This window comes from Artemia sp. Qi Xiang Cuo, chromosome 10, assembly GCF_049724085.1.
Source record: "Artemia sp. Qi Xiang Cuo chromosome 10, ASM4972408v1, whole genome shotgun sequence".
In the NCBI taxonomy this organism is placed as follows: Eukaryota; Metazoa; Arthropoda; class Branchiopoda; order Anostraca; family Artemiidae; genus Artemia; species Artemia sp. Qi Xiang Cuo.
The window spans coordinates 39,448,399-39,475,905 of NC_142803.1; the positions used below are offsets into that span (position 1 = coordinate 39,448,399).

Below are 27,507 nucleotides of genomic sequence, written 5' to 3' on the forward strand. Positions count from 1 at the left end.
TAACTGACAGAGTTCCAAATTCGAAGTGTTTACAGGAACATACTGAAGATGCTTTATATTGTAGTGATGAACAAGTTCATGAGTTGTTTTTCGTTCAAGAACACGTAGGAGTGGAACATTTGAATTACCAACTCTTGATGGTTCCAAAAAGGATGCATAAAGAAATATACAAGTGTCCGAGGTGAACCCAGGTGGATAATCAGCAAAAGTAACTTAATCCATCCCGTTAACGGTGCCAGCGTTTTCCCCAGTGATCATATTCTGTTTAAAACCGACAACATCTCTCAGATTATCTTTGAGAATTACTATTTCACTGTCATAAGGTGAGGTAATGTAAATCCTATCGTGTTTCAATGAATAATTAAAATAGAATGCACCATTCCTACGATATGAGATATTTCTATTGATTGTATGACACAAATTTCTCGTACCATCATATTCAATGTAATTTAATTTAACATGGGGATACTTACTAGATTTAAGTACTTCAACCGATTCATACTCGAAAAAGAGTGACCAATCGAATGGTATAACTTTTGTATCATACACACGATCCTTTCTCAGGATGTCATACGTATTTTTGAGAATACAGTCGACAAGAGCCACTTCATATGCACCGTCAAATTTGATGGCGGGTGAGAATTTCGTCCAAAAATCACTTGTTTTATTCAAGTTGTTGTATAGAGGATCAGAAAACTTGGACATAGAAGTTGTACAGAAATCAATGGGCATTGTCAATATCTTCAACACCGATCCAAGAATCAAAATCAGAGTTGTATCCTAGCTACCGAACAAGTAACTGTTTCTTACCCCTGTGAGTATGAGTCTTTAATATCTTTTCAATTTGATAGATTTCATTATTATTTTTAACTTTTTGTAGTTCATAGTCATAAAAGCCGCCGAGAATTTCTTCATCTTTGGTATCGTGCAAACAGTAAGTTATGGGTTTAGTGTCTAGGATTTTTGCCACTTTAAAAAGTTCTGTGGACCACAAGTAATTCCCCTTTTAAAAACATTAGTTGTTCTATTAATTCGAACAGTAACACCAACATTAAATTTTTTCTTCTTGACAATCGTTTCATTGGTATATTGTTTAAGAAAGGTGTCAATTGTATCATGATCAGAATGATGAACTTCCGTTGGGGTTGAAATTGAAAATGATTGATTAGGTCGTTGATTATAAATAATTATGCTTTTAACTAAATTATGAATAAAAGCCGATTTACAATATCTTGAAATTAAAATTGGAATAGTTCTTATCAATCGTTCGGCCAATGCAGCCTTTATAGGGCTATGAATGTGATAGAGCAGTGTTTTATATTTCGCTAGTACTTTTACAGCCTGGGGATTAACAAATTTACTACCGCGACCTATTTGAATTTTTTTATACGAATCGTGTATGAGAACACTTTCAAAGGTCAGAGCAACTTGAACACCTCGCTTCGAGTGCATGAGACTGGCATATGCATAACGACTAAAAACACTGATTGCTAGTAGAATGTACTTGTATGGTGTTTTGTGACGTCTTTGAATCTCAACTAGACTTAGGAGATCTGCGTGCATTATATGCAATGGGAAAACGGCTTTAGTGTTTCAATAATGATTAGCACGAAGTCTATGATTTATATGCAGAGTTTAACTTGATTCATTTTGTAGTCTTGTACACTTTTAGTGCGAACACCAGTGACTTTGGAAAGAGTGGCGGGGAAGCTAAAACTTCCCACTTCACCAATATTTTCATAAACACGTTTCAGAACTTCAACCATTTTGAATGTAAACGTGTAGTGTAACGTCTGCTACCCTTTTGTATACTGGTAGTTGGTGGTGGTGGTGGTGGTGGTGACGTTGACTTGATACGTCTTCGCTTTTGTCTAGCTATCAGTGGTTTACTGCTCTTCCTTATTGTCAAGTTTCCACTAGGTATGCTAGTATTTTCCAAAATTGATTTAAAATCTTCTCCTTCTTCTTCAAGCTCATATTATAGTGGTGTTGAGGGTACAACTTCGTTTATTATTTTTAGAATTGCTTTATGAGCATTAAGGCCTTTGAGGAAGTGTGATGTGTTGAGAAAGCTGCATAGATAGGTTTTAACGTACAAGAGTCAGTAGCGAAGTGTAGTAGTATCACAGGTTACTTAGAAAGGATTATTACGTCTGTCCTTAATTATAATCCCTTCTCCAGTGCTATTAACTTAGATTTAATCTTGACCACTTTCCATGAGATAAGTTATGAGTCGTTTAATTTGTTAACGATATGAGTAGGGCAATAGATTTACGAATTTAAACAAAAATTAATCCAATTACTCCTTTTTTAATTGTTTTCCAGCAGCAGCAGTAGCAGCAACAGCAGAATATTGAGGAGATGATTCTTTTTGTGATTAATATCACTGGCCTTTACACGATAGGGCTTATGTTTGTCCACTCGGTGAAGTGCATCTTGAAGTAAAAGCAGTTTTTATCATCCTCAATATTCTCGTTGTCAGTGAATTTACTCAGGTTGTTCTCTAAGTGTTCCATGGGTGGGAGAGCGAGTTCTATTTGATGAAACTTAAAAGGGTTATCCATTCTCTAGACATAACTATTTACAGGTCATGTAATTATCGTCATTAAAGTTAAGAAAATCCTGATACCTATCAAAAGGCTACGTGTTCTTATAAAGATCTTACAATTGTTTTTATAGTTCCCTGTGCGTGAACGTGAAAAATTTTTCTTTTCCCGTTTCTTAACTAATTCTAGCACTTGAACAGTTTCCACGGTTAAATTCAAAAAAAGTTAAGATATTAGATTAATGAAATCATTGTCAATACCATGTTTGAGTATGGATTTCCTAAGTGGGGTTTTGAAGTGCTTAGAACGGAAAGTAAATGTCTATTTTCATGTAGTTTCTTCAGTGTCTTGATGGGAACTAATAAGTCTTTTTACTGTTCACGGGGAGATATACTGTAATTTCATTGTCAAATCCTCGGGTTTATTTTGATTAAGATCCAATAGGATGTAGCCGTAGGGTTTATTAGTTGCCGGATTGTACGCTGAGAGCAAAAATTTGGTGGCGCCAGGATATATTTGTTTATTGAGAGTTATTAGCGAGCTAGAATCACGAACAACTCTGTAGATGATATAGTAGGTGCAGTTCAATGCAAGTGTTCGCATACATTTGCTCTGATGAAAGAGATTGTGTAGAACCAGAGTAATGAAAATCTGTTCATGACGAGAGCGAACGGTGAACAATTGCAGCATTTCCTGGGACCATTGTTCAATAGATTCAGCCAGATCGTCAATAATCAGATAAGAGTTTTGTTCAATAATGTTGAAAACATCAAGTCCCTGTATGAATTGTATCTGCACCAATATCGCTATGCCAATTGCTTTTATTTTAACATATGACTCCTGCCAAACACTATAGCAAAAGTGCATTTTTTTCGGCTTTTCCACAAATATTTTATTACAATTCTTAATTATTTTAGTTAAGAATTTTGTTTTGACCCACATCGAGGGGCAACACAAAAACTGTCTAATTGGTGTTTTAAATTGATACACGTTCCCCTAAATAGGTTACTTAGACAACTAACTGTAGACTATAGTTGTCTAATGACTAAATAATTTCTCTATTACTAGTCCGTTCAAGAATAATAATGAGAAGAACAAAATCAATGGAGAATCATATTTCTTCTATTCTAAACAGCGCTTTACAGAAAACACAGAAAAATACACTTTTTTTTAAAATTTATTTATAATAAAAAAAATGCACTAGAAAAAGTACCTTAATAAATATACTTTATTTATAAAAATAATACAACATTTAATGACAAAATACACTTTGAATAATATAACTTTTTTTTCAATGCAACATGTATATTTACAAAAGCACAAAAATCTGCTCTAAGTAAAAAAAAAGATAAATTTGGTAGTGGCGGCGCACCCCCCCTGCTGGCGGCCGGCCGCCCTCCCCCCAATCAGGCTGCAAGGCCCCCCCCAAGGTTGTGAGGCCCCCCCAAGGTGTTGGGAAATTTATTGGACTTTACTCAAACCGAGACTTTTCCTATGGCTAACACATTCGGCTCGGTCGGAAGTTAAATAGTGTCCCACGGGGAGGGTAGTCACACCGTCTTGACAAACATAGACCTTGTTGGAAATGATACTCATGGCAATTTTTTCTATATTAACAGTGAAGTTCCCGTATTTGAGTGAACAAATGGATATTCATTTTGCTCGTGGAATTGTATTAGGTACATTACGATTATTATAGGTGTAAATGTCGAAATTCCTATCCACATAGCACGTGGGTACTCTTTTGCAACGTTTTTTTGATTTCCTCGTCTTGTGTCTGTATAAAGTACACCTTTGGACTTACAAACATACCACAGGAAATCATGTCACTTCCCGTTTCTGATTTAAAAAATAAAAGCTGATTTGGCGCCTTACGTTTCACTAGCTCTGGGTAAGGCCCACTCCAAATGGTTTAGTCCGTCCGCGAGCTGATGATTTCACCGAGCGCCAAGTCATCAAGTAGGTTTGGAGTTTTTACTTTTAGCGGATGAGAATCTGTGTCCCCGTAGCGGACCTATACTGTCCCCTTCTCTGGCCACTGTACCCTACCCACATTGTAATACAATTCCAACATGAGCTTTTTAGAGATCTCCAAGATCGCACTGCCTGCAGCAATATTTTTATTTAATACAGTGCGTCTTTTTTTTCTATTCAATAGTACCATGTCCGGGCCAATGATTGTGAAGGAAGTGTAATTTGGATCGGCAATAATTCGAGCACATTGTTTGGGATCGGTCACAACGTCACAGCGATTCCTATTGCAAACGCTCTCATACATTTTACCAAAAGCCGAATTCAAAATTATAAATTTCTTTTTCGGCTTTTGTCTTTGCGCTTCAGAACGTTTCTTGACAAAAGTGTCAACAAACGTTTTTAGATACGGTTTTTGACTAAACTGGAGGACTCTATGAACCTTTGTGACGTTGAAACCGTTGTTGCAAATCTATTTTAAAGCCACATGATATACAACAATATTTTTTTTCGGCAGAAGGTCAGTAATAAGTTTTTGTTTTGAAGGTGACCAATGCAATCCTTCCACCTCGAATAAACATCTGTTGCGGGACTCAAAGAGTCCCTAGTCACAGGTCTATTGATGCACGGAAAAACAAAATCCTTTACTGAATCGTGAAGCTCAACCAGTATCTCCCCATCAATTTCAAAAACCATCCAACCGGCTTAGTCTCTTAAAAACGGTCAATTTTAGGGAAATGAGGGGATTGAGGGTCATGGTGCCATTTATAGTCATCGCAGGGTAGCGCATAATGGGATATGGCCGAGGGGTAGAGAGAATTCATATCAAAGAAAACTGCATCTGATTTTGTCCCCGCCCTCTCTCCAGTTGAATCAGTTTCCAAGATAAGATCCCCGTTAAAAATGTATCCACCCCTCATTGACCTCTCGATGAACAGGTGCTGATCAATCTCGATGATCAGCCCGATTTTTTCCCCGCTAATTTTTAGGATGAGGTCTATTACCAGATGAGGAGTTGAAAAATAACATCCTAAATCAAGATTAAATTACCCATTGATTTTGTCCGTATTTTTACACATAATGTCTAACAAAGTTAACACATCACTCGAAAAATACAGTTTGCAATAGTCAAACCAATTTTTACCTCCTCCCTCTGCCCACACTTTTTTAGCATAACTGTATTCATCGGGGGTGCACCTTCGATCGTGTAGACTTTCGTAAAGCTCCTCGATCGAGGGAATAGTTTCCTCGGTGAATCTCGACATGGAACAGTAATAATCCTAAGGATATATCCCCTTGACCGTCAACAAATGGTAAATCATTTGGAAATTGTTGCTTGAGAAGGGGAAAGCATTGCAGCGGTCATAGTTATTCTGCACTTGAATTAATTAACTCAATGATCTGGGTGAAAAACTTCAGAAATATAAAAGGCGAATTTTATTCATGTAGTCAATTTAGTCTTCAACTTATCTCGATATAAATTACAAAACAAGCAGTTTTCTTGAAGATTTAGGAATGATTTTGTAGGTTAAGCTGTCTATCACCCATGCATCATCCACTGTTCCATTTCTTTGAAGATGTGCCATTGCTGGTAGCACATACTTCAGATCGTAGTTAGAATTATGTATAAACACCGGAAAAAAGTGTTGCTGTTTAATTTTTAAATTACATGAATTGTGAGCCCAACCCCGAAAGTTACTTTTCCCCATTGAATTGGGGTCAGTAAGATGATTGTGATCCTGGACTGCGTCTTTTGGGACAAGAGCACTCCTACAAACCCAACAAATTGTCCTCTTTTCTAGTGCCCGTTGCTCCTTATCTGATAATGACATTGGGTAGTTGGTGTGACGCAATCGTGAAATTGCACCGTTTGCTGTTTTTATTAAAGACACCAATAACTTCTCCATGCTACCCACCTCATCCATAGTAAAAAAACTCTTCCAGTTGAATTTTATTATCGGAATCAAGACGGGAATGCACATAGGAACACGGAAGTAGTTTATGTTCTTTAACTATATTTGGCCTTGATGGGTCAGATGCCGCCACCATTCTTGACTCACAATCCAAAGATACTTTATCAACCTGTAGCAGGGAATTTTAGAAGTTTTTTAAATTGTAAAGTATCTTTGCCTTCTGCCGGCATTTCTATTCTTTGATTGCCATGAATTTTATAATACCTCATGTGATCTGATAATGTTCTTTCAGTTCTAAATGGGGAAAGGCACATGGGGCAATTGTGACGTTCCCCTTTCTGAACTCTTTGGGATATGAATCGACTTATTGTCGTAACGGGGGAAAAATTACCATAGGAATTTACATCTTTGGGAGGCTCCTAAATAACCCAAACCCAATTTTTAACATTATCTACCATCGGTGTCCTAACTGAATAATAAACTCCTTTTTTATTCGGTTTCTTTCCCCCATTTACAAATTCTGTGTCATACTGGAGGACAACCACCCCTAACCCAAGATTTTCATTTGCTTTTTCAAATATGGTTATTTCTTTTAGGGACACCGGATATTTTCCCTCTAAACAATCAAAATTTATTTTAAAGAAATTTTTTTCACCATTACGTGCAATTCTGTCAAGCTTTTTCATTGTTAAATCTTTTTTTAATGTCTTATTGCCTGTAGCTGAAAAAGTATATTTAAAGCATTGCAGCCCCGTGTCAAAACCGAAACCTTGAACCCCTTTGGTAGCCGAAAAATCTGGGTGGAATTTTATTTTGTTACCCCCCGCCCCCTTAAACTAAAGTTTTTTTACAATCTACTGAGATTCAGATCCATGTGTTCAATGTAGAAAATGGTGGACCCGCATCCCCTCTTGTTAAATGTGTCCAAAGTTGATGTTAATTCATTAACCACAATTGAAAAAGTTACCCTCAAATTCATTTAGACCAGGGTAAAAAGTTTGGTTGCCAGTTGAAAAATGAAAATAAAAAATGTCCCCAGATGTCCCCTTTTGTAAATAAACTTTTTGATTTACCGATGCTTTAATCCCCCCTGAACCCCCCCCCCCATTTCTGAATCTGAATCTCAATAAGTGCTGGAATTTGGTCAATGTTTGAATAAAGAACATTTATAGGGTTTGTTAAAATTACACTTCCGTCAACCGGGTTGTCCTCGGGAGGATTAAAATCTGCCCTATGTGTTTGCTTGTGACCTAAAACAGACTCCAGCAAATAAAATGCACGTGGTTCTGGGGACGCGACACTATTTTCATGTCCTGCACCTATTTGCGCAGGACTCAATTCACTAATTATAAAGTAATCGTCAAAAATATCGCTGGAAACTTTAGGTCCATCAATGTGAATAAGCCTGTCCATACCCTCCGTTGTAAATTGAAAATCTAAGGGGATACTAAATGACATACCTTCACTAATAGCATCCAGCTACAGTGGACAATTGCTCATGATTATTTGAAGTCCTGGGCCAGGGAAGGCAGTTGTTTTCGTAGCTTCCCCCTGAAACTAAAATGAATGGATTGAGTTTTTTTCTTTGAGGAAAGTTTTATCACAATTATAGCACACTATTTATTTTTTTCTCTTAGTCGGATTTGTATTTATCCAATAAATATTTTTTTTTCTTAATTGGATTCGTATTTATCAAATTGGATTAATTGGATTCGTATTAACAAATGCATAATAAATTACAAATTTTTGCTTATAGCACACATGGACAAACGTTCACACACACACACACATACACACACACACACGCACACGCTCACACACACATTCGCACACGCACACACGTTCACACACACATACACATACACACACGCACACACACATGCGCACACACACATACGCGTACACACGTTCACACACATCGCAAGGTTTGACTAGTAGCAATAAAATACGGTAAAAAAATAAACTCAATAATTTGTCTTAATAGCTCATTAAAAAAAAAATACTGACTCTTTTTTCCTACATATCTAGTCATCCATAAAAATAGCGATCAGACTAGAATCAGATTCCTTTTCCTACAAATCTATCCGTTTAATATTTTTTTTCTTAATTGGATTCGTATTTATCAAACAAATGCATAATAAATTACAATTTTTTGCTTATAGCATTATTTATAAAACAAGTGCATAATAAATTACAAATTTTGTTAATAGCACAAACGCACACACACACACACATACATGCACACGCTCACACGCACACGCGCACGGACACATGCAAACACGTTCACACAAACACACGCACACGCACACACGTTCAAACACACACACACGCACACACATGCGCACACACACTCACACAAACATACACACGCACACACACATGCGCCCACACGTTCACACACGCACATGCGCACACATGCACACACACATCGCAACGTTTGACTAATAGCAATAAGATACAGTAAAAAAATCAATTCAATAATTGTCTTAATAGTTCATTAAAAAAATCTGACTCTTTTTTCCTGCAAATCTATCCATCCATAAAAAATAGCGATCAGACTAGAAGCAGATTCCTTTTCCTACAAATCTATCCGTTTAATGCCGTTTTTTTCTTAATTGGATTCGCATTTATCAAACAAATACATAATAAATTACAAATTTTTGCTTATAGCATTATTTATAAAACAGGTGCATAATAAATTACAAATTTTGTTAATAGCACACACGCATCCATACACACATACAAGTACACGCTCACACAAGCACACGCACACATGCCCACACGTTCACACACACACACACACGCACACACGTTCACACACACACACACGTATACACGCGCACACACACATACGCACACACGCACACACACACACACACACACACACACACACACACACACACAAACACACACACACACACACACACACACGCATACACACACACACACACACATACACACACACTTTTACGGTGTTGAAAAAATGGCGAAAAGAAAAGACTAAAAAAATTGGAAAGAAATAGGGTGATATTTCTAAAACCATGTAGAAAGTAAAGGTAAAAATGCTCACATTTCAAAATTCAGACTGCTGTTGAGTGCTGGATGGTCCTGACAAAGTATGATGGGAGATAGATGGGACGGTGAAGTCCGTTTCTTGCATAGATGCGGCGGCGATGTCACTGGCTTGTACAGATGAGTCAGCGGGTTTTACCATCCTGTGAGCAGCCGCCGATTCTCTTTTCGGTTTTTGACCAGACTGTATTCACGTGACCTTGGATGGCTCAGCTATCTCCAGTTTTTGCATTGGAGTATCGCTATTATCCTTAGCTCTCTTTTTAGGGGGAGGTACGGACTCTTCAAAATTGTCCTTAAAAAGAAGACAAAATTTAGTATGGAAAAAACGATTCCCCTTTTTACAGAATAAAAAATTAGTACCCCCCCCCCCCGCTGCATCAAATCCAATACAATGATTTAAAATATAAATCTAAAAAATAGTCAGCCATAAATATGATATAATTAAAAGCTAACCAAACAAACTTCAGCGTTGCGTGTCAGAATGAGCACATTAGTTTTCTTGTCAAAGGGTATACGTGTCTGCACAAAGAATCCCCCTTCCCACCCTTACTTTCCATGCGAATAAATAGTCTGTTTTTCACCTTACAACGAAGGTGTTAGAATTGATACATTGATCCCCTCTATCACCTTATATTTTTATAAAACCCTCTTAATCATCAAATATAATTGAAAATAGAATATCTAGTCTAATTTGGCCCAAATACAATCTCTCTTTCTTCAAAGCGTTTAGAATTACACATTTAAATTCCTTTGTTTTCTTAATTCAGGTAATGCGCATGCCAAATGTTGTTTTGAAATCGCCCCTCTTGTAAAAAGGTTAAACACAGGTGGTTTTATTTAGATCGGAAAAAGACAACAAATTTTAAATGCACGATGGGAAAGGGACATTTTGAACAAAAGAACTATTTTGTAATGAATTAAACTCGTAAACAGAGGAGGGGAAGGAAGATGGGATTTACATAATAGAAAAAAGAGCGTATTTTACGTTTTCTATCGACTATAATCATCATATTGTAGAGTTTATTTTGTTGGGGGGAGGGGGGCTATGCCCCTGAATTTGAATTTACTAGTGGGGTGGTAAAATGAGTTTATTTGGAAATGAATTAAGAGAATTTTAGTAAACTGAACTTACATTGTAAATTGATGTATCCATAGCTTCAATTTCAATAATATTTAATGTATTATCCATGATATGTTAAAACATTATGGAAATTTAGTCGTAAGGCATGGCCATTATATACAAAATCTCAAGGACGAATGAAAATCACTCCTTTTTATTTGTATCCAATCACCGATCAAGTTATCGTATATAGAGCAACCTCCACTAAAACTCATTGGCCCTAAAAAACGGATCTTGCCTCAAAAACCAGTCTGGTTGAAAAACGTGGAGTTGAAGCAAACTTGTGTAACAAGCTATACTTCAGGAACCAGTGGGGAATCCCCGCTCGTACTGCTCGCTTTTTGCAATGTGCATGTCAAACTGTATTGCCTCAGGCGCAGGTTTCAAACCTTATACACTATCACGATGAACGAAGTTGCTCGACATGTTTTTTTTTTCTTTTTTTTCACTTTGTTTGGAAAGGTACCAAGGGAACATAAGGCAAGCAAATAGCATGTAGTTTCAAAACGTGTTTAATCACGTGTAGAGGGCCCATAGAATAGCATTGGAAGGACCATAAACCCTTAGAATAGCATTGAAAGGAACATAAACCCTTAGAATAGCATAGGAAGGAACAAAAACCCTTAGAATAGCATAGGAAGGAACATAAACCCTTAGAATAGCATAGGAAGGACCATAAACCCTTAGAATAGCAGAGGAAGGAACATAAACCCTTAGAATAGCATTGGAAGGAACATCAACCCTTAGAATAGCATAGGAAGGAATATAAACCCTTAGAATAGCATAGGAAGGAACATAAACCAAGCGAATCCATAAGTACATGCTCTGGAAAGGGACCAAGGAACATAAGACAAGCAAATAGCACAGGAAGGAACATAAACCAAACAAATCCAGAAGTAAATGCTCTGAAAATGTTTTCCTATAGCTTCACGCAAATAGCATGGTAATTCCTATACGTCTAAGAGAATCCATAGGTATATGCTCTGGAAAGGTGCCAAGGAACATACAGTAAGCAGATAGCACAGGAAGGAACATAAGGCAAGCAAATCCATAAGTACATGCTCTGGAACCGCACCAAGGAACGTAAAGTAAGCAAATAGCACAGGAAGGAACATAAACCAAACAAATCCAGAAGTACATGCTCTGGAAATGTTTTCCTATAGCTTCACGCAAATAGCATGGTAATTCCTATACGTCTAAGCGAATCCATAGGTACATGCTCTGGAAAGGTGCCAAGGAACGTACAGTAAGCAAATAGCATAGGAAGGAACATAAGGCAAGCAAATCCATAAGTACATGCTTCGGAAATGCACCAAGGAACGTAAAGTAAGCAAATAGCACAGGAAGGAACATAGTCTGCTAGAAATATAAGGTACTACTCTACTTATGCCTTCCCAAGGTCAGAACAAAATTTGCACTTTACTGATAAAATACAAATGATAGTGCATTGTCAGTTTAATATACATATACTGATATTTAGCAATAAAAATATTAATATTATTTGATTTATTAAAGTTATAAAAGTGCAAACATCTATATTTTTTCATTTAAATGCAAATTTTGTTCTGGCCTTGGGAAGGCATAGGGGTTTTGCGCCAAACTTATGTTAATTTCTGCTCGTTTTGAGTTTGACATTTTTGTTTAATGGAGTTCTTTACTTTTCTTTGAAAAACTTATTTTGTGGAAAAAGTTTCTTTAATTAATTTCAAGAAATAGTAGATTTTAAGTAACACCATTGCATAGTCTTCCGATCTTATTTCAAGCAACAAAATATTTTGAAGAAATAATCGATATTTTGAATAATGCAATCACTTTCACGAATTTCCATTAATTTCCATTATATTTCACAAAACCTTATATTTTCAGTGACACCATCACTTATTTCCTATTTTATTTCAAATATCACAACATCTTGATGAAAATATTTTATATTCTGAACAATTTCCTTATTTTTTATTACTATTATTTTTCTGTTATCCGCAATCCTACGTTGACAGAATCAGTCACGCCATGGATACATTGATGCAAGCAATCATTCACAAGAATATGTTTATACAAGTAGTCACATAGTGCCTATGTTGACATTACTAGTCAAGTAAAGCTCAATACTATATCAAAAATATTACTAGTTCATTTGAATTAAAAAAAAAACGATTTACCAAAAAAGAGCTGCGTAGCAATTTTAAATTGGACCTTACGTGCTATCTTTTGAGTCAACTAGATTCTGCATTCCAGCTTCAAGCACTGAGCTAAAGCGCCACATTGTTTATCTTTCAAACATGACAATTACGTGTGCCTACAAACTATCATTTTCTACAGTTTTTCATTTTTACATAGACAGTAAACAATAAACATTTGGCCGATGTTTATCCTCCTCCTGGAAAATACCCCCTTAGAAACAAATTTGGGCTATATATTTGCACATTAGGGGGAGGGGGATAAATTAGGTACAATTATTCTCCGTATTATGAAGTAAGAATTGTTTTCTGACTTCAAACTATCCAAATTCTCCCCCCCCCCCTTTATGTGCAAATATTTAGCCCAAATTATATATTTCCCATATTTTATGTCACTTGTCTTTGTCTTGTCTCGTGCAAAGCTGAAAAATACTCACGAAGAAACCAGTTTTGTTCTCAAGTTTTACACAGTGTAATTGAGCGAGTTGTCCCTGTACAAAAACTTCGTCCTCCCTACGAAAATAAATTTTTAAATAATCAGGACAGACAACAGATACAATTTGGCAAACACTTGCAGGTTGCAGTAACATAAAACAAAAGTTCCATTTTTAGATTCAGTCCCTTTGTCCTATTTTTATCTATTAAAATATTATCCAATAAATTTCAATCACCAAAAACACAATGTTTCAGATATACTTTCATTGTTAGAACACATGGGTTCTGATTCCTGGGTCTTGTATTCAAATTTACATGGTTCTGAAATACTAGGTAAATTAATTAAGGGAGCATCTTCACATTTTGGTGTCAAAAGATGGTTTAAAAAGTGAAAGGGCTTTTCACAGTCCACTAGCAAAGCATCTTCATCTTCTAAAACAAATTACAAATTAAATAAACACAGAGGCACACTAAAACAATAAGTATTGGGGGATGGGGCTGACTGGTGGTACCTGGGCAAACTAGAGATAAACGGTATCTTAAGGCATTACTTATCGTTTATTTTAGCTCTTTGATATATATATATATATATATATATATATATATATATATATATATATATATATATATATATATATATATATATATATATATATATATATATATATATATATATATATATATATATATATATATATATACGTGAAACATTTAACGAAATTCATTAACATAGAACGAATAAAATCCTGAAACTCATAAAACAAAATTCATAAAATTGATTTAAAATCATCTTTTTCTTCTTCATATTTTATTGGGGTTGTTGTTGATGATGATGATGATGCATGTTCATTTAATTTTTTTAGAATTTGTTTATTGCTAATAAGACTTTTGGGTAAGTTTAATGTATTTAAAAAGTTGTATAGATGAGCGTCAAATGATAATAGTTCTTTACGATTTGTATATATATATATATATATATATATATATATATATATATATATATATATATATATATATATATATATATATATATATATATATATATATATATATATATATATATATATATATATATATATATATATATATATATACGTGAAACATTTAACGAAATTCATTAACATAGAACGAATAAAAACCTGAAACTCATAAAACAAAATTCATAACATAGAACTGATAGCTGGAAAACTGCAAATTTAGGAAAATATACAGAATTAAAGAAAAACGAAAAAAGAATATTGAATGAAAAAAATATATAACCAAAAAAACCAATATTTTACAGCTTAACAATAGGCTATACGAAAAATTTGGTACAATACCGCTCTCTAGGGCTATAATGAAAGAAAGATTGAGGTGGCTAGGGCACGTTGGGCGGATTAAGGATGACAGATTGCCGAAGATTGTTTTTTTCGGCCAACCGTCTAGGACTAAATGGATAGCAGGTCTTCCTCGTCTAGGGTGGGAGGACGTCATAAAGAAAGAATTAAACGAAATGGGAACTTCATGGGTGGGTGTAAAAAGATAGGCTTTGAATGGAATGGAATGGAGGAGGAGAGTGCGTAGCGGTGTTAGCCTTAGGCGACTTGGTGCTGTGGTGAGTTGTTAGTAGCAGTAGTAAAAGATTTTATATGTACCTTGGTTGCAGTGGCAACTGTAACCGAAGACAGAATAAACAGATATGGAAATAGCCTGAACCCCTTAAAAGACGTGGATTTGAAACAAAAAGTAAAAAAAAGTTGGTCATCCGACCTTTTTAATGTTGCCCCATCTAACCTCTTTTAGCAACGTAATAAAGCTAACTAAACCCCGTTTTTATTAATGTTTATAAATGAGTTTAAAAAAATTAATTTCCTTTAGTGCCCTAAAATTTTTACGATATCCTGATATTGTAGACTACATATTCAATAGAACAATATTTTTTATGTGTACCATATAAGAATTTAGATAAAAGTAATCCATCATTCCACCAAGGCAAACCTGCTATAAAAATAATTCCTTTAGAAGAGGTAAATCAAAAAATGTAATATATCATTACAATAACTTATAAATCAAATTAACTATAGATCTTGAATTCTTTAATGTCCTCCCACATTCAAAAATCTGTATATTCAGTTAAAATCTGTTTCTAAATTCTAAAATTGGTACCATACAAATTATCATGTCCAAAAACCCATAACCAGAGGTTTACAGTCCAATCTTTTTAATGTTGTTCCTCTGTGCTTCTTTAGCAACCTACTAAATATAAACCACAGCCCAATGTAACCAAAAAGTTTAAAAATACACTTTGAAAAAGGGTTCCCTCATTTTTAAAATAAACTTGTAAATTGGGTCATTTTATAAGACTATATGACTTTGTTAGTTACCATTTCACCAATTTAAAGAATCATAATTCATTTTTAGTGTCCCTGGTGCTTTAAAAAAAAAACACTGAATAAAAGATATAGAATGCAGATAAGGATATAAAATAAATATAAAATAAAAGAAGAATAAAAAATTTCAAATAAAAATATCAGCAAATTTTACATACAGCACAGGCACAGGCCTAACCCAGTTTTAGAACCAGTCTATGACACAATTACCATGGTAATAATTAAAGTTAATTAATTATAAATATCATACTTCCATTTTCTTTTCTTTTTTAAATTGCTTGCCTTAGTATTTTTTATATGTGCAATAACAGTCACTATTCATATTATCCTGTTGTAACGAATCAGTGATAGTTTTGTTTAAAATCAGTGATAGTTTGTTTAAAACTAACCTTGTTACCTCGAGAACATAATTATAGAGAGGGAGACAGTTATTGGGAATTTGTTAAATATAAAGGAATGCAATTTCAGAAACAAAGGAACTTAATGTATTTATTTCAAATTAAAAGAATTGAATATTGGATAAAAAGAAAAGAAAAGGAAAAGCACTTACCGGTTTTCAACCGTTTTCCCACATATTATGAGCTAAATATTGTTAGAACAAAATTAGTATATAAGTATCGTATCTCTCTTTAAAAATCTTTTTTCTGTTTAGAATATCTTATTTCTGTTTAAAAAATATCTAAAATTTCTTAATTTTGAGTTTGAAAAAAAGGTTAAGAGTCTTTACTTGACTTTATTCACTAAAATCGCTATACATAAATTTATACAAAGGAGACAGAGAGACAAATCATTACATCTTACAAGAAAGAAAATAAAAAAAGAAATTACACTTCAATTAGCCTAAGTATAAATGTAGATGATGGCAGGATGTACCTCGGTGCTGTTTGTTCCTCCATTTTGCGGAACCCCTTATTCTCTCTAGTTCTTGGGTAGAGGTGCCTGTTTCTGGATTGACAAAATTTTTTTGTGGTTATCTTTCAAATGAGCAAAAACTGCTTGTTCTAGCTCAGTTGTGTTGTAGCCCTTCCAAAAATCTGAAATGATTCTTGTTCCTTGGTCTATGTTAAGCTTAATTTGTTGAAGTAAGTTTCTGCTCCTTCATTAAAGTTTCGACCTCCACTAAAAATCTTTCACTGGTATCCCAGCATCTTCCACCAAACCAGCACTGTTGTGGTTAGATTCTTCCTGCATTCTTTTTCCTTTTTGTAAACAGGGATTCATCTATTTCCACTATATGACCAATTCCTCCAATTTTACCAAAAGATTTTACCAACTAGCTGGTCATTTCTACCGACTTTTTTTGTCAATAATTAACATAATGTCCGATGTGAATACAAAACGTAAAATCACTGCACGAGTCAGTAAAACCGCTGCATTTACCAACTAAGATTTAGATTTTGGTACATATCATGTCACTATTTTAATGCTGTTTATGTAACCAAATGGACAGTTGTGGCACCATCTATAAAATAACAGCAGGAGTTGGTAAAACTGCTGCGTTTACCGACCAAGTTCGAAATTTCTGTAGACAAAATGTCAGTATTTTTGTGGTCTTTATTGAACCGAAACAAAGAATTTTAACGATGTCGGAGAAAGCGTGTCGCAAAGCGTCACGATTTTACTGAATTATTATTTTTACTTAGTGACCAAAAACATTAGAGGGGGGGGTGTCCCCCTCCCCAAAAACGTGACGACCCCGTCTATCACTAGTCAAAGTAAACTAATCAATTCCCTCGAGAATTGCGTTAATAATGAACAAAAATGAACTAGGTCAGGATTGCATCAATAATGAACTTTTCTTTTTCTTTAAGATGGTCAGGTGACGCTGAAGCAGGCAATTTAATAATTCACAAATGACCTTTGCAATTTCGCTAATAAAGTATTCTATTTTAATCATATTTTATTGTCACCAAACTCCACTTCTCAAGTGTGTTCTATATAATAGACAAATACCTATAATACTTACATATATTCTTTATACAAGCACTTCATTTTACTTAACCAACAAGCCTCCCTCTAATGTACAAATCAATAATCCAAATTATATATTTCTCATGCACTTTTCCAGTTCTTTATTTTGTTAACATTACTTCTTTGCCATTAAATATACTTGAATATAAGAGACACTTAATTAAAGACTGAAAGGAAAATAAATAATTTAGACTACATACTTTCACTCTATGATGGAACGGGGGGAGGGGTAAAGTAAAGTGCTATTAGGAATGATAGAATTATTGTAGGATTTTTACATGATAAATCATCCCTAACCCCCTCTAATGGTCTAATATAACCTTAGACTATACATAAGGGGGAGGGGTTGTTCCCCTAACCAGGAGGCACAGTTATATGACCTTTGGAATATTTTGAAGAAATTGACAGTCTCAAAATTTTTATCCGATGGGTTTGGGGGGGGAAGGGGAATGGTGTGAGTGGTGACTTGTTGCCTTCCAATCAGTTTTGACTCTTAAAAAGAGCAGTAGCAGTAGACCTTCTAATTTGCAATCAAATGAGCCCAATTCATAGTGTATAAGACTACCCCCTTCCATATAAATTGCCTCTGGGGAGAAAAGAAATATGAACGATTGAACCCTTATGTCTCTTGCCTATAGGCAATGCTATGGCATGCCTCTGACTAAAATAGATGAGGAGGTTCGGATCTACGAGGGGGAGACATAGAGGGCGAGTGACCTGGGTGACATTTCCTGGGGGCAGAAAAACAAGCTAAAATTGTAATGTTTATGGGTTAAAATTTTAATATTTATGGACAAAAATTGTAATATTTACAGTAGTGATGGTTAGTAGAATGCTTCGTCTGGATTTGCGTACAGCGCTAGGAATTCCCATGTTATTTGCGTACAGCACGTTCCATGGCACCTTTCCAAGGCAGATTACCAGACTGGTTATTTGGCAAGGTATAATGTAGTCAAACATGTTTTGAGAGTATAATCATAATTATGTAACTCAACCGAACCAGTATTTGAGGCAGCATCTGTTTCATAAGAGCCAATAAGAGAGCGGAGGTTACTCCATATACGATGACTTGATTTGTGGTTGGGATTTGAATAAACGGACTGATTTTCATTGCAATTCATATTAGTAAGAGAATTGAATTCAGAGAGAATAGTTTATTTGAGAAGATATTAGTGGAGAAAAAAAAATGAGTGGTGCATTTATATTATTGGAGATTAATGATGGAGCCGACAGCAGCAGCAACGATATACGAGTACCCAATGGGGCTGTGGAAATAACCGCTGGCTGTAGACTATGCCTTGAATGGGACAGTATGTATGCTAAATACGTGATATTATTAAGCAAGTTTAAATAGGAGGAACAACTATGTTTTGCAAGATAAGTGAATATTCTCCATATAAATAAACGCCGGTCAGTTTTACATGTTCTATCGAAATATATTGATGAAAAAGAAATGTATCAGTGAATAATACAATTGTAACTCTTTTAAGAAAAATTTTTTCTAAACTAAAGGTATTTTTCTTTCTATAGTAGACTAGCACACAATAGGAAATTCTGGTTAGTCTGTAGTTGATTGTGAGAGAGTTAGGACTCTAAAAAATGGATAGATTTGAGAAAGAGCGAATCATGAGAAATCTAGTGCTTATGGAAAAACGTTTGATTCTAGATGGCTATTTTCTAGAGTGTCTATTCAAAGGCAGATATTTTTTCGGGGAATGCTTGTCGATATAATGAAAACTGATTCTCCATCCTTAGACTATTGAATGAAGCATCGACTCCGTAATTGAAATTAATTTACAAAATTTTTTGATATAATAATCACTACATACCAAAATGATACTGTAGATATGCTTTTAAACACAATTTTAGAAATTTAGGACTTTTTTTTCATGAGAAAGATGGTGCTCAGGAATGATTTACTCCTCTTTCTCTCTATCTCAGACAATTTTTGTCGTTGCTAGCTCAGTTTCATTGTGGCAGTGAGAGTTTCAACAAATAAAAAAATGTTCCATACATGTCCGCTATGTATGTACACACTGGGCAGTTGGTCATCATGTGAGAATTGCACAATGATTGATGAGTATGACGAAAAGTGCAGATTATGCAACCCGTGTAAATTGTATAGAGGATATGCTGTACAAATTAAATGTGGTAATTCGAGTCTTGAAGAGGTGTGTGACCATCTTCTCAGAGTCCACCTCTACTTCAATTGTCATTATATTAAATGTAAGCAGTGGGAAAATGCATATCCCATTATGATTGGAATGAATCCTAACCATGATTTTAGTTTATTGCTAAGAGATTGGTATCGTTGTGGTTTTAGATTGTTCTGGGAGAAGGAGCCGGGTCAAAGATTCAACTGCTGGAACAACAAAAGAATTTGGTTTCTACGTCATTGTTGTGAAGACAATGGGTGTTATGATTATAAGACCACCGATTTTTATTTGGCAGTGACGGATTGTGATTCAACACTTGAGGACACTGTTTTTGAAATTGCTTCAAATAAGCAAATTGAAACATGTGAATTCTATAGAATGAATGAGAATAGTATCATTGACTATACAAAGATATATGACAAGAGTGAAGTTACACTCTACTGTAGAAAATGTGACCCTGACATTGCAGTACATCAGGATCAGTACACTGTGAATTCAGATAATCTACCTGCACTAGTTGTTGTCAACAAATACCTATACCTAGTAGAAGATGAAATCTAAAGAGTAGAAAAAGTCGTTTTATCATGTGTATAAATTTTTATCATTTATTAATAAACAATTTCAAATACATTTTTAGAACATTTTATTCGTAGGGCACTAAAATCAATATTAAATACGCTTGTAAGCATATTTTCCACTAGAAAGCCGTTCAATCGAGTTAAGTCAACGTAGATGTCGAAAAACTGCTTGTAGGTGTAGCCACGACATCTGAACATGAAAAAGAGCAGTACGTGAAAGCCACATTTCTTTGTCGTTAGATCACGTACTGTTCATTGATTTTAAATAATGAGTTCAACCCTGCTTTCAATACAGTGGCTGATGTGTGGAGTGTATATTTTATACGATACACCTATAGGATCCAAAAATTCAATTTTTTTTGCTGTTTCAAAGATGCACAGCCAATGACTGGTCTTCGAAGTCGATGGCCTGCTATTGACAATAATTAGAGTGTTGCAAATCCTTGGAATTTTTTCAATGAAGTCCAAAGGTAGACAATAGGACTTGTACTGGGACATGTATGGATCCATACTAAATACGTTGATTATTTGGTTTGTGTTAATGGTGAGAAGTCTATTTTTAGCCAAAATACCCATATACCTGAACACCTCTTACAAAACATGTGAGTTTGCAGTAGATAATTACACCAGTTCGCTGTCTGTGAGAAAGTCAGATGACAGATAGTTAAAGGTAACTATACAAAAAATCTCGAATAAAAAGAATAAAAAATATCCACTTACCAAGATCCTTTTGGAACTCTCCATTTCAATACAAATGAATTTAACAAGAATGGCTATCTATTCGAGTTCTTTTTCAAACTGGTCTAGAAAGAGTTATTCCACCTTAATTTATACTGAAAAAACATGATTATATGACCCCCGGCTGAAAGTAGTATTTTTACAAAAAGACTATTAAACCTTTGAATAAGCTATATGGAGGTCTTTAGTTTTGTCTATTGTACCTAGAAAATCATATCTGATATGTCTTCTACCGTCCGTATTCATTCCCTCTGATTGCCCAAGAAAATAAGTGTTGACACGGAAAACAGTCTGGTAAGCCATGTACCGTCTGTAGTAATAGATGCCTGCCCCTGGTAAGCCATGTACCGTTGAAACTGCATACATATTCATGTATATTTCCTTGTACAGTTCGGACTGTGTATATCGATACTACTATAATTGTTATCAGTAATCAGTTGTAACTGGTAAAATTTGTCACGGTAAAATTGGGTATTTTACCATGAGTTTACGGACCCCTGTAAAATTGGTTTTTGACCTATTTTTCGCAATTTACATGTTTTATGTAATTTACGTACTTTACCAGTATTTTACATATTTTACTGGCATATTTTATGACGCCTTGAAATAATTTCAAGAAATAATTGAACAGAAATAATTTCTGTTCGTTTTACGGTTTAATGTTGCTCCTTACTTTCAGTTAAGAAAAAAATCGTGTTTTAATTTAATAATTAAAAAGAATCAGTAAAGCAGCAAATCCCAAGGGAAGCAATTTACGTGCATAAGCACATTTTAAGGTATACCTTTAGACAATTTGATGGAGAAAAGTAATTTGGTGCATCAGATCAGGCTTGAAGATGGTATGCTGGATTTAATTGACTTAAAAGAAATCTTAGGTAAGATCAAAATTGAACATTCCTACCAACATCCTGTTGATGATCAGTTTATTATTCACCGTCTATGTAAAAATGGAGAAATATAGCAATTTATTGTTTCCAATACCATGTCAGGTAGGCACACTTAATAGTCTTGTTTAAAAGAAAAGCAATTTGGGGCTTTAGTTCAGTTTAGTGTTTCAAATACAATTTCGGGTAGGAAAACGTACTTGTAATTGTTTGAAAGAAAAGTAATTTGATGCTTTAGATCAGGGTTTGAAGATAGTAAAATCTACATGACTCATACAAAATCTAGTTGACTCCTAAGATCCAATTGAACATTGCTAAGAGCATCATGTTTGGTAAACGGGTTTATTTGAACTGAAATGACTTATTAAAATTTAGGATATAGTATTGAACTTAACTTGACCGTTTACATCAACATAGGCATGGTTTAACCGCTTGTATCAACTTAATCATGGAAATAACGCCGCTTGTATCAAGATAGCCATGCCGTGACCGATTCTATCAACGTAGACATCGTGATGTCAGAAAAAAAAGATAAATAAAAAAAGTTTCGAAAAAAAATTAGACATTAAAAAATAATAAAAAAAGAAATAAAAAACGAATGCATTGTTCAAAATCTTAAATTTTTTATGAAAATTTTTTGCTGCTTGAAATAAGATGAGGACATGTGATAATTCTGTTCAAGCGTATTTTTACTTGAAAATAAGATGATCTTCAAGACATGCGCTACTGTGAATAAATAATTTCACTTTAACAGCTAGACAAAAACAGGTTTGGATATGATTTATTGATTTTTTGGGGTATAGTTGTATTACTTCAGCTGTATTAAAAGGCCGTTTGTGTGACTTCAGTCTGTTTTATCAGAACAATAAAGCGCACTAAACGATAAAAGAGTAAATCTGGAAAGAGTCATTATTTTAGTTCCAGTGCACACTTTGATGTTTGGTTTTTATATTGTCCTTTGGGCTTTTATCTACATTTTTTATTATTCTACAATGAGGACGGTTTGGCAGATGTCTCAACCAAAATGCTTACATAATTTTTTCTTTTCTGTTTTTCACTTTGACTTTTATTAACACTATAAACAAAAATATAAACTTTTACAAGATATAAATCACTACGTTAGGGGAAAAATTTAAATTTTACTAACACGTATCAATTAACTACATACACATTCCCAAATTAAAAAAAAAAACTAAACAAATATTCCTATATGCATCCTAGACTAAATAAAAATAATAATAAGAATCAAAAGAAACAAAAAAAATTATAAGAAAAGGTTATTGTCATATGTGTCCTCGATTTCGCTATGTTTCGCGATTTTATGTTGTCTCAAAAATGTGTTTAATTAAAGGGATAAAAACAAGACTGTAAATTAAATTGATAAAAATTTAGATGATGTGGTATTATCTTTTTTAAGCCCGGGAAAATCGGAATCAATGAAAAATGTTATGAATAGCTGAAAGCGATGCTTAATTGGTCTTGTAGGCTAGCTACAAGGCAACTCTAAAACACTAATTTTACCTTATATTTCCTAAGGAGTACCTTATTTTACTAATTGTACAGCATTTTAGCAACTTTACTTATTTTAATGGTATTTTTACAACACTAATCAGTACACCTTAAAGGACAATATGCAGATCTTTTAATATTGTTTAAACAACATATTGTGTTTCTTTTAGCCAATGAATAATTAATATACTTAAAAAAATACTAAATCCTTAAAATTATTACTTTATGAAACAAAAATATTTCTACTAATTGGAATATCAAGTTTTCTTCCATTATTGTACATCTTTCAAGAAGACTTCTGGGTGCGTGTATGATATAGCGCTGACCACTCAAGTTGTTCATCCACTGATGCGTTGTAGAACCGATTTTTTCGATTAGTTTCTTTCAGTTTAACATGATTCAAGACAAAGAGAAGTGACAGAATAGATAGGAAATACATAATTTGGGCTATATATTTGCACATTAGGGTGGGGGTAAAGTATTTGAACAGAGTGAAGTTAGAAAACAATTCTTACTTCATAATATGCAGAATATTTGTACCTAACGCATTAGGCATGCATTCTTGCTATATTTTAACCCCCCCCCCCCTATTGTGCGAACATATAGCCAAAATTTGCTTCTAAAGCATTATATTTTTATCATACTTTAGGTATATTTTATTATGATTTAGCGTCAGAGAAACAGGTTGTAATTAGATGAAAAATATTAGGTTGGCGCTATATTATACAAGTTCTAAGTTCTGTTCTACACGATACATAAGAAATATATAACTGGGCTGGACTATATATTTGCACATTAGCAAGAGTTATGGGGTTAAGTAATGTGAAATACTTAGTAATGATTTCTGTTAGTATTTTAGGAGATTTTAAAAGGTTGAAGCAGTATCAAAACAATGAAGAAACAGGAAAATGCATTGGAAATATATAGTTTGGACTATATGTAACTGTTTTAAGATTCTGTTAAGATTTAAAATTAATTTGAGTATTTTAAGGCTTTTAATGGTCTTTCAGACTTTTATGGTGATTCCTTTTCAAGATCCCTGATTGTGCATTGAATTTTTGTATAATTTAGCCTACTGGATGAAATTCTTTCTTTATAATTTACAGCAGTTTTTGCTTCAACCTCAAAATAGGCCCTAAAATACTTACATATATAACAACTAAGTCCATCATGTTGCTTACCCGTCCTATCCCTTGCCAATGTACAAATGTATTGTCAATCCCAATTATATATTTCTTATGTATCTTGCAGTATAGAATTCTTTTGTTTCAACCCAATACCCTTCAACTAACTTAACAATGACAATGTCAACAGAACAAAAATTGTATGGGAAATATATAATTTGGGCTAAATGTTATTGTTTTAAGATTCTGTCAAGATTTAAAACTAATTTGAGTATTTTCAGATATTTAATGTACTTTTCAGAATTTACGCATATTCCTTCTCAAGAGCCGTGATTGTGCATCGAAATTTTTATAATTTACTGGATGAATATTTTTTTTATAACTTGCAGTAGCTATTTGTTAACCATAATACCTTTGTATCTTCCATTTTATCTGTTTATGAATATTATTTAGTCAATTATTTTATAGTTTTAATTGAATAGCCTTTGGCTATGAAGACCATTAAAGGGAAAAGGAACCAGGAATTCATTGTCTAAAACAGACACACACAGAAAAAAAAATTGTCTCTCATTTGTTCTAGCATGTCTCCTTCTGAAATTAAGATATTCTAGAACTTTACCTATTTTAAAAAATTAGGCAGGGAAGGAGAAAAAATTTAAAGCTAATAAAAGATTACATTAGGAATTTTTTAAATAGGATCTTCAATGAAATTCTATCACTCTTTTGTACTTAGTGTTTCCTTATAAGTATACCATTCCTAATGCAATATTATTTGAATTGAATTTTTTTCGCGTACCCCCCCCCAACTATAAAATCATAACAATTAAATTACCTATTGAAATTAAAACAAAAAATCTACAAGTCAGAATTAAGCAAGTTTTCACCTATGAACTGAAATAACCTTTCAGCTCAGTTAATTCATTTAACTTTTAATTTAGATTAGTCTTTAACCCTGTTACTAAGTTTGTAGATTGTCGGCTCTTTAAACAATGCCATCTATTTTTTATTCTTGTTTCGTTTATGTCTTCAAGTAATAGAGGGGAAACCTTGTAACACCAAATATAATATACATCTACATCTATACATATGTATCTTAGTAAATTAAAAAAAACACAGAATTGAGATTCTACTGAAAAAGACCTTCATGCGTCTTTGTGGAGTATTGGTAATCGTGGCTCAATTTACAATGTTTAGTGGTCTTTGGGAGAGAACAGATTTTTCATGACAATTAAAAAGCCAAAATAAAAAGAATGTGTATTTGAAGATGTTGGGTCCTATCTAATCTATAGGGATATAATGATGTAAGTTCAGGTCATGAAGTCCCACAAGAGAAGAATTGTCAGCTTTGAAATAAAATGAGAACCTCGAAGGATTCATTCAAGGTGAAAGTGAATGAAGACCTCAAAGGACTGAGTTAGCTTTGAATTTAATCTCAGTGAAGATAGTTGTTTGGTGACCGGGACTGAATCAGGGCGGTAAGCTGTATCGTTCCATATCAGTTTATTTTACTCTTATCCTAATTATATACTGTCAATATTATAAATCAAAACTTTAACAATAAATTAGTGGTTTGTCCGTTAACCTTGTAGAGCAAATAATGACTGTGGAGGGTTTGATAGGCGTTTAGCGGTTCCTGGTCTGTTCAGGCCAGGAGGCACTTTAATATGGTAGCCTTCAGAATTAGGATAGTAGAGTGAGAATTACGGGGTTGTGATGCAGCAATCTCAAACCGTATACTCAAAAATAGGGTAAGAGAAATAAACCCATTACATTGGTGTCAGAAGTGGGATTGCCGCCTCTCACAGCCCCGTATTTTCCCCCCCCCCTCCAAATTTTTTTTGTCATTTCCTAAGATTTAATCATTGTTGCTATAGTCAAAGTAAATTGGGACTCGTAAATTCAAGTTACCCAGTTGTTTTTTTTTTGTCAGAAAACTACTAGAAACTTTCACCTTTATTTGGAAGATTAATGAATATAGTGTTTACGAGTTTGTGGTAGTATTTATTTTTTTTTGCAGCTTTTAGCAGTAGATTTCCTAAAATTTCGTTTGAAATTTATGTAGTATTTTTTTCTTTCTTTTTTTGTGAAAAAAAAAATAATTCAATCACAATTTAATAATGCCCCCCCCCCCGCCTTCAAGGTATTAGTGAAAATATTCATTTCATTTTGTTGACACGGATAAGCGCACTTAATTACGCCATTTAGGGTCATTATTTATTCTTAAACTGTGTGAAAAGGTCCCCCCACTTTTGCAGCCTCTTTTGTAAAGATTTTTTAAGTCCTGTAGCCTGCAATCAGTTGGTCGTACCAACACGAATGAAACTGTTTCAATAGCATTTTTCTTAAATCTTCAGAGAATTTGGCAATGACAACTCCGTCTGTTACAGTTATAACTACAAACTTGTCTCTGTGCCAGGTATAGTTATGTATTCAGTGTGATTATGTATGATGGAAAAATAGATGAACCTGAACCTTCCTGAACCTAAACTGCTTGTTTATGCTGAGCCCTTCTTCTGTTCCCTGTTTTTTCTGTTCAAAATTGTTAAGTTCATTACATTATAGCTTTAAATAATAGTTCAAATAGGGATAAAAATCCTTTTAATAGACAGTGATGATGATAACAGTGATAGAAATTCACAAAAATACCAGATATTTCGGTCACATATACTACTACTGATGTCATCAGTTTTACTACTGATGACGGTCACTGTATATGTGACCGAAATATCTGGTATTTTGTGAATTTTTATAACTGTTATCATCATCACTGTCTATTAAAAGGATTTTATCCTTATTTGAACTTTTATTTATCGTCATGGAAAGGCAGTGTGGTCTCCGAAATTATCTACATTATAATTTGTTATCGGTTAGGGAAAAATCTCCTGTAAAAAATCCAGCAAACAGGCTCAGTACTGTTTCTAATCAAAGAGATGCAATAGGA

At 34.0% G+C, this 27,507-nt stretch overlaps 1 protein-coding gene across 1 annotated transcript in view; it reads right to left on the minus strand.

The window, feature by feature from the left end:
- Positions 1–213: 213 nt before the first annotated feature.
- Positions 214–27,507, minus strand: part of LOC148947753 (uncharacterized) — a 279,953-nt gene continuing 252,659 nt past the window's right edge. Inside the window, exons 4-5 of the mRNA XM_089095996.1 lie at positions 13,474–13,669; positions 214–340 (exon numbers count right to left, since the gene is read on the minus strand). Coding sequence (XP_088952122.1) covers positions 214–340; positions 13,474–13,669 — 323 coding nt within the window. The remainder of the gene's footprint in view (positions 341–13,473; positions 13,670–27,507) is intronic.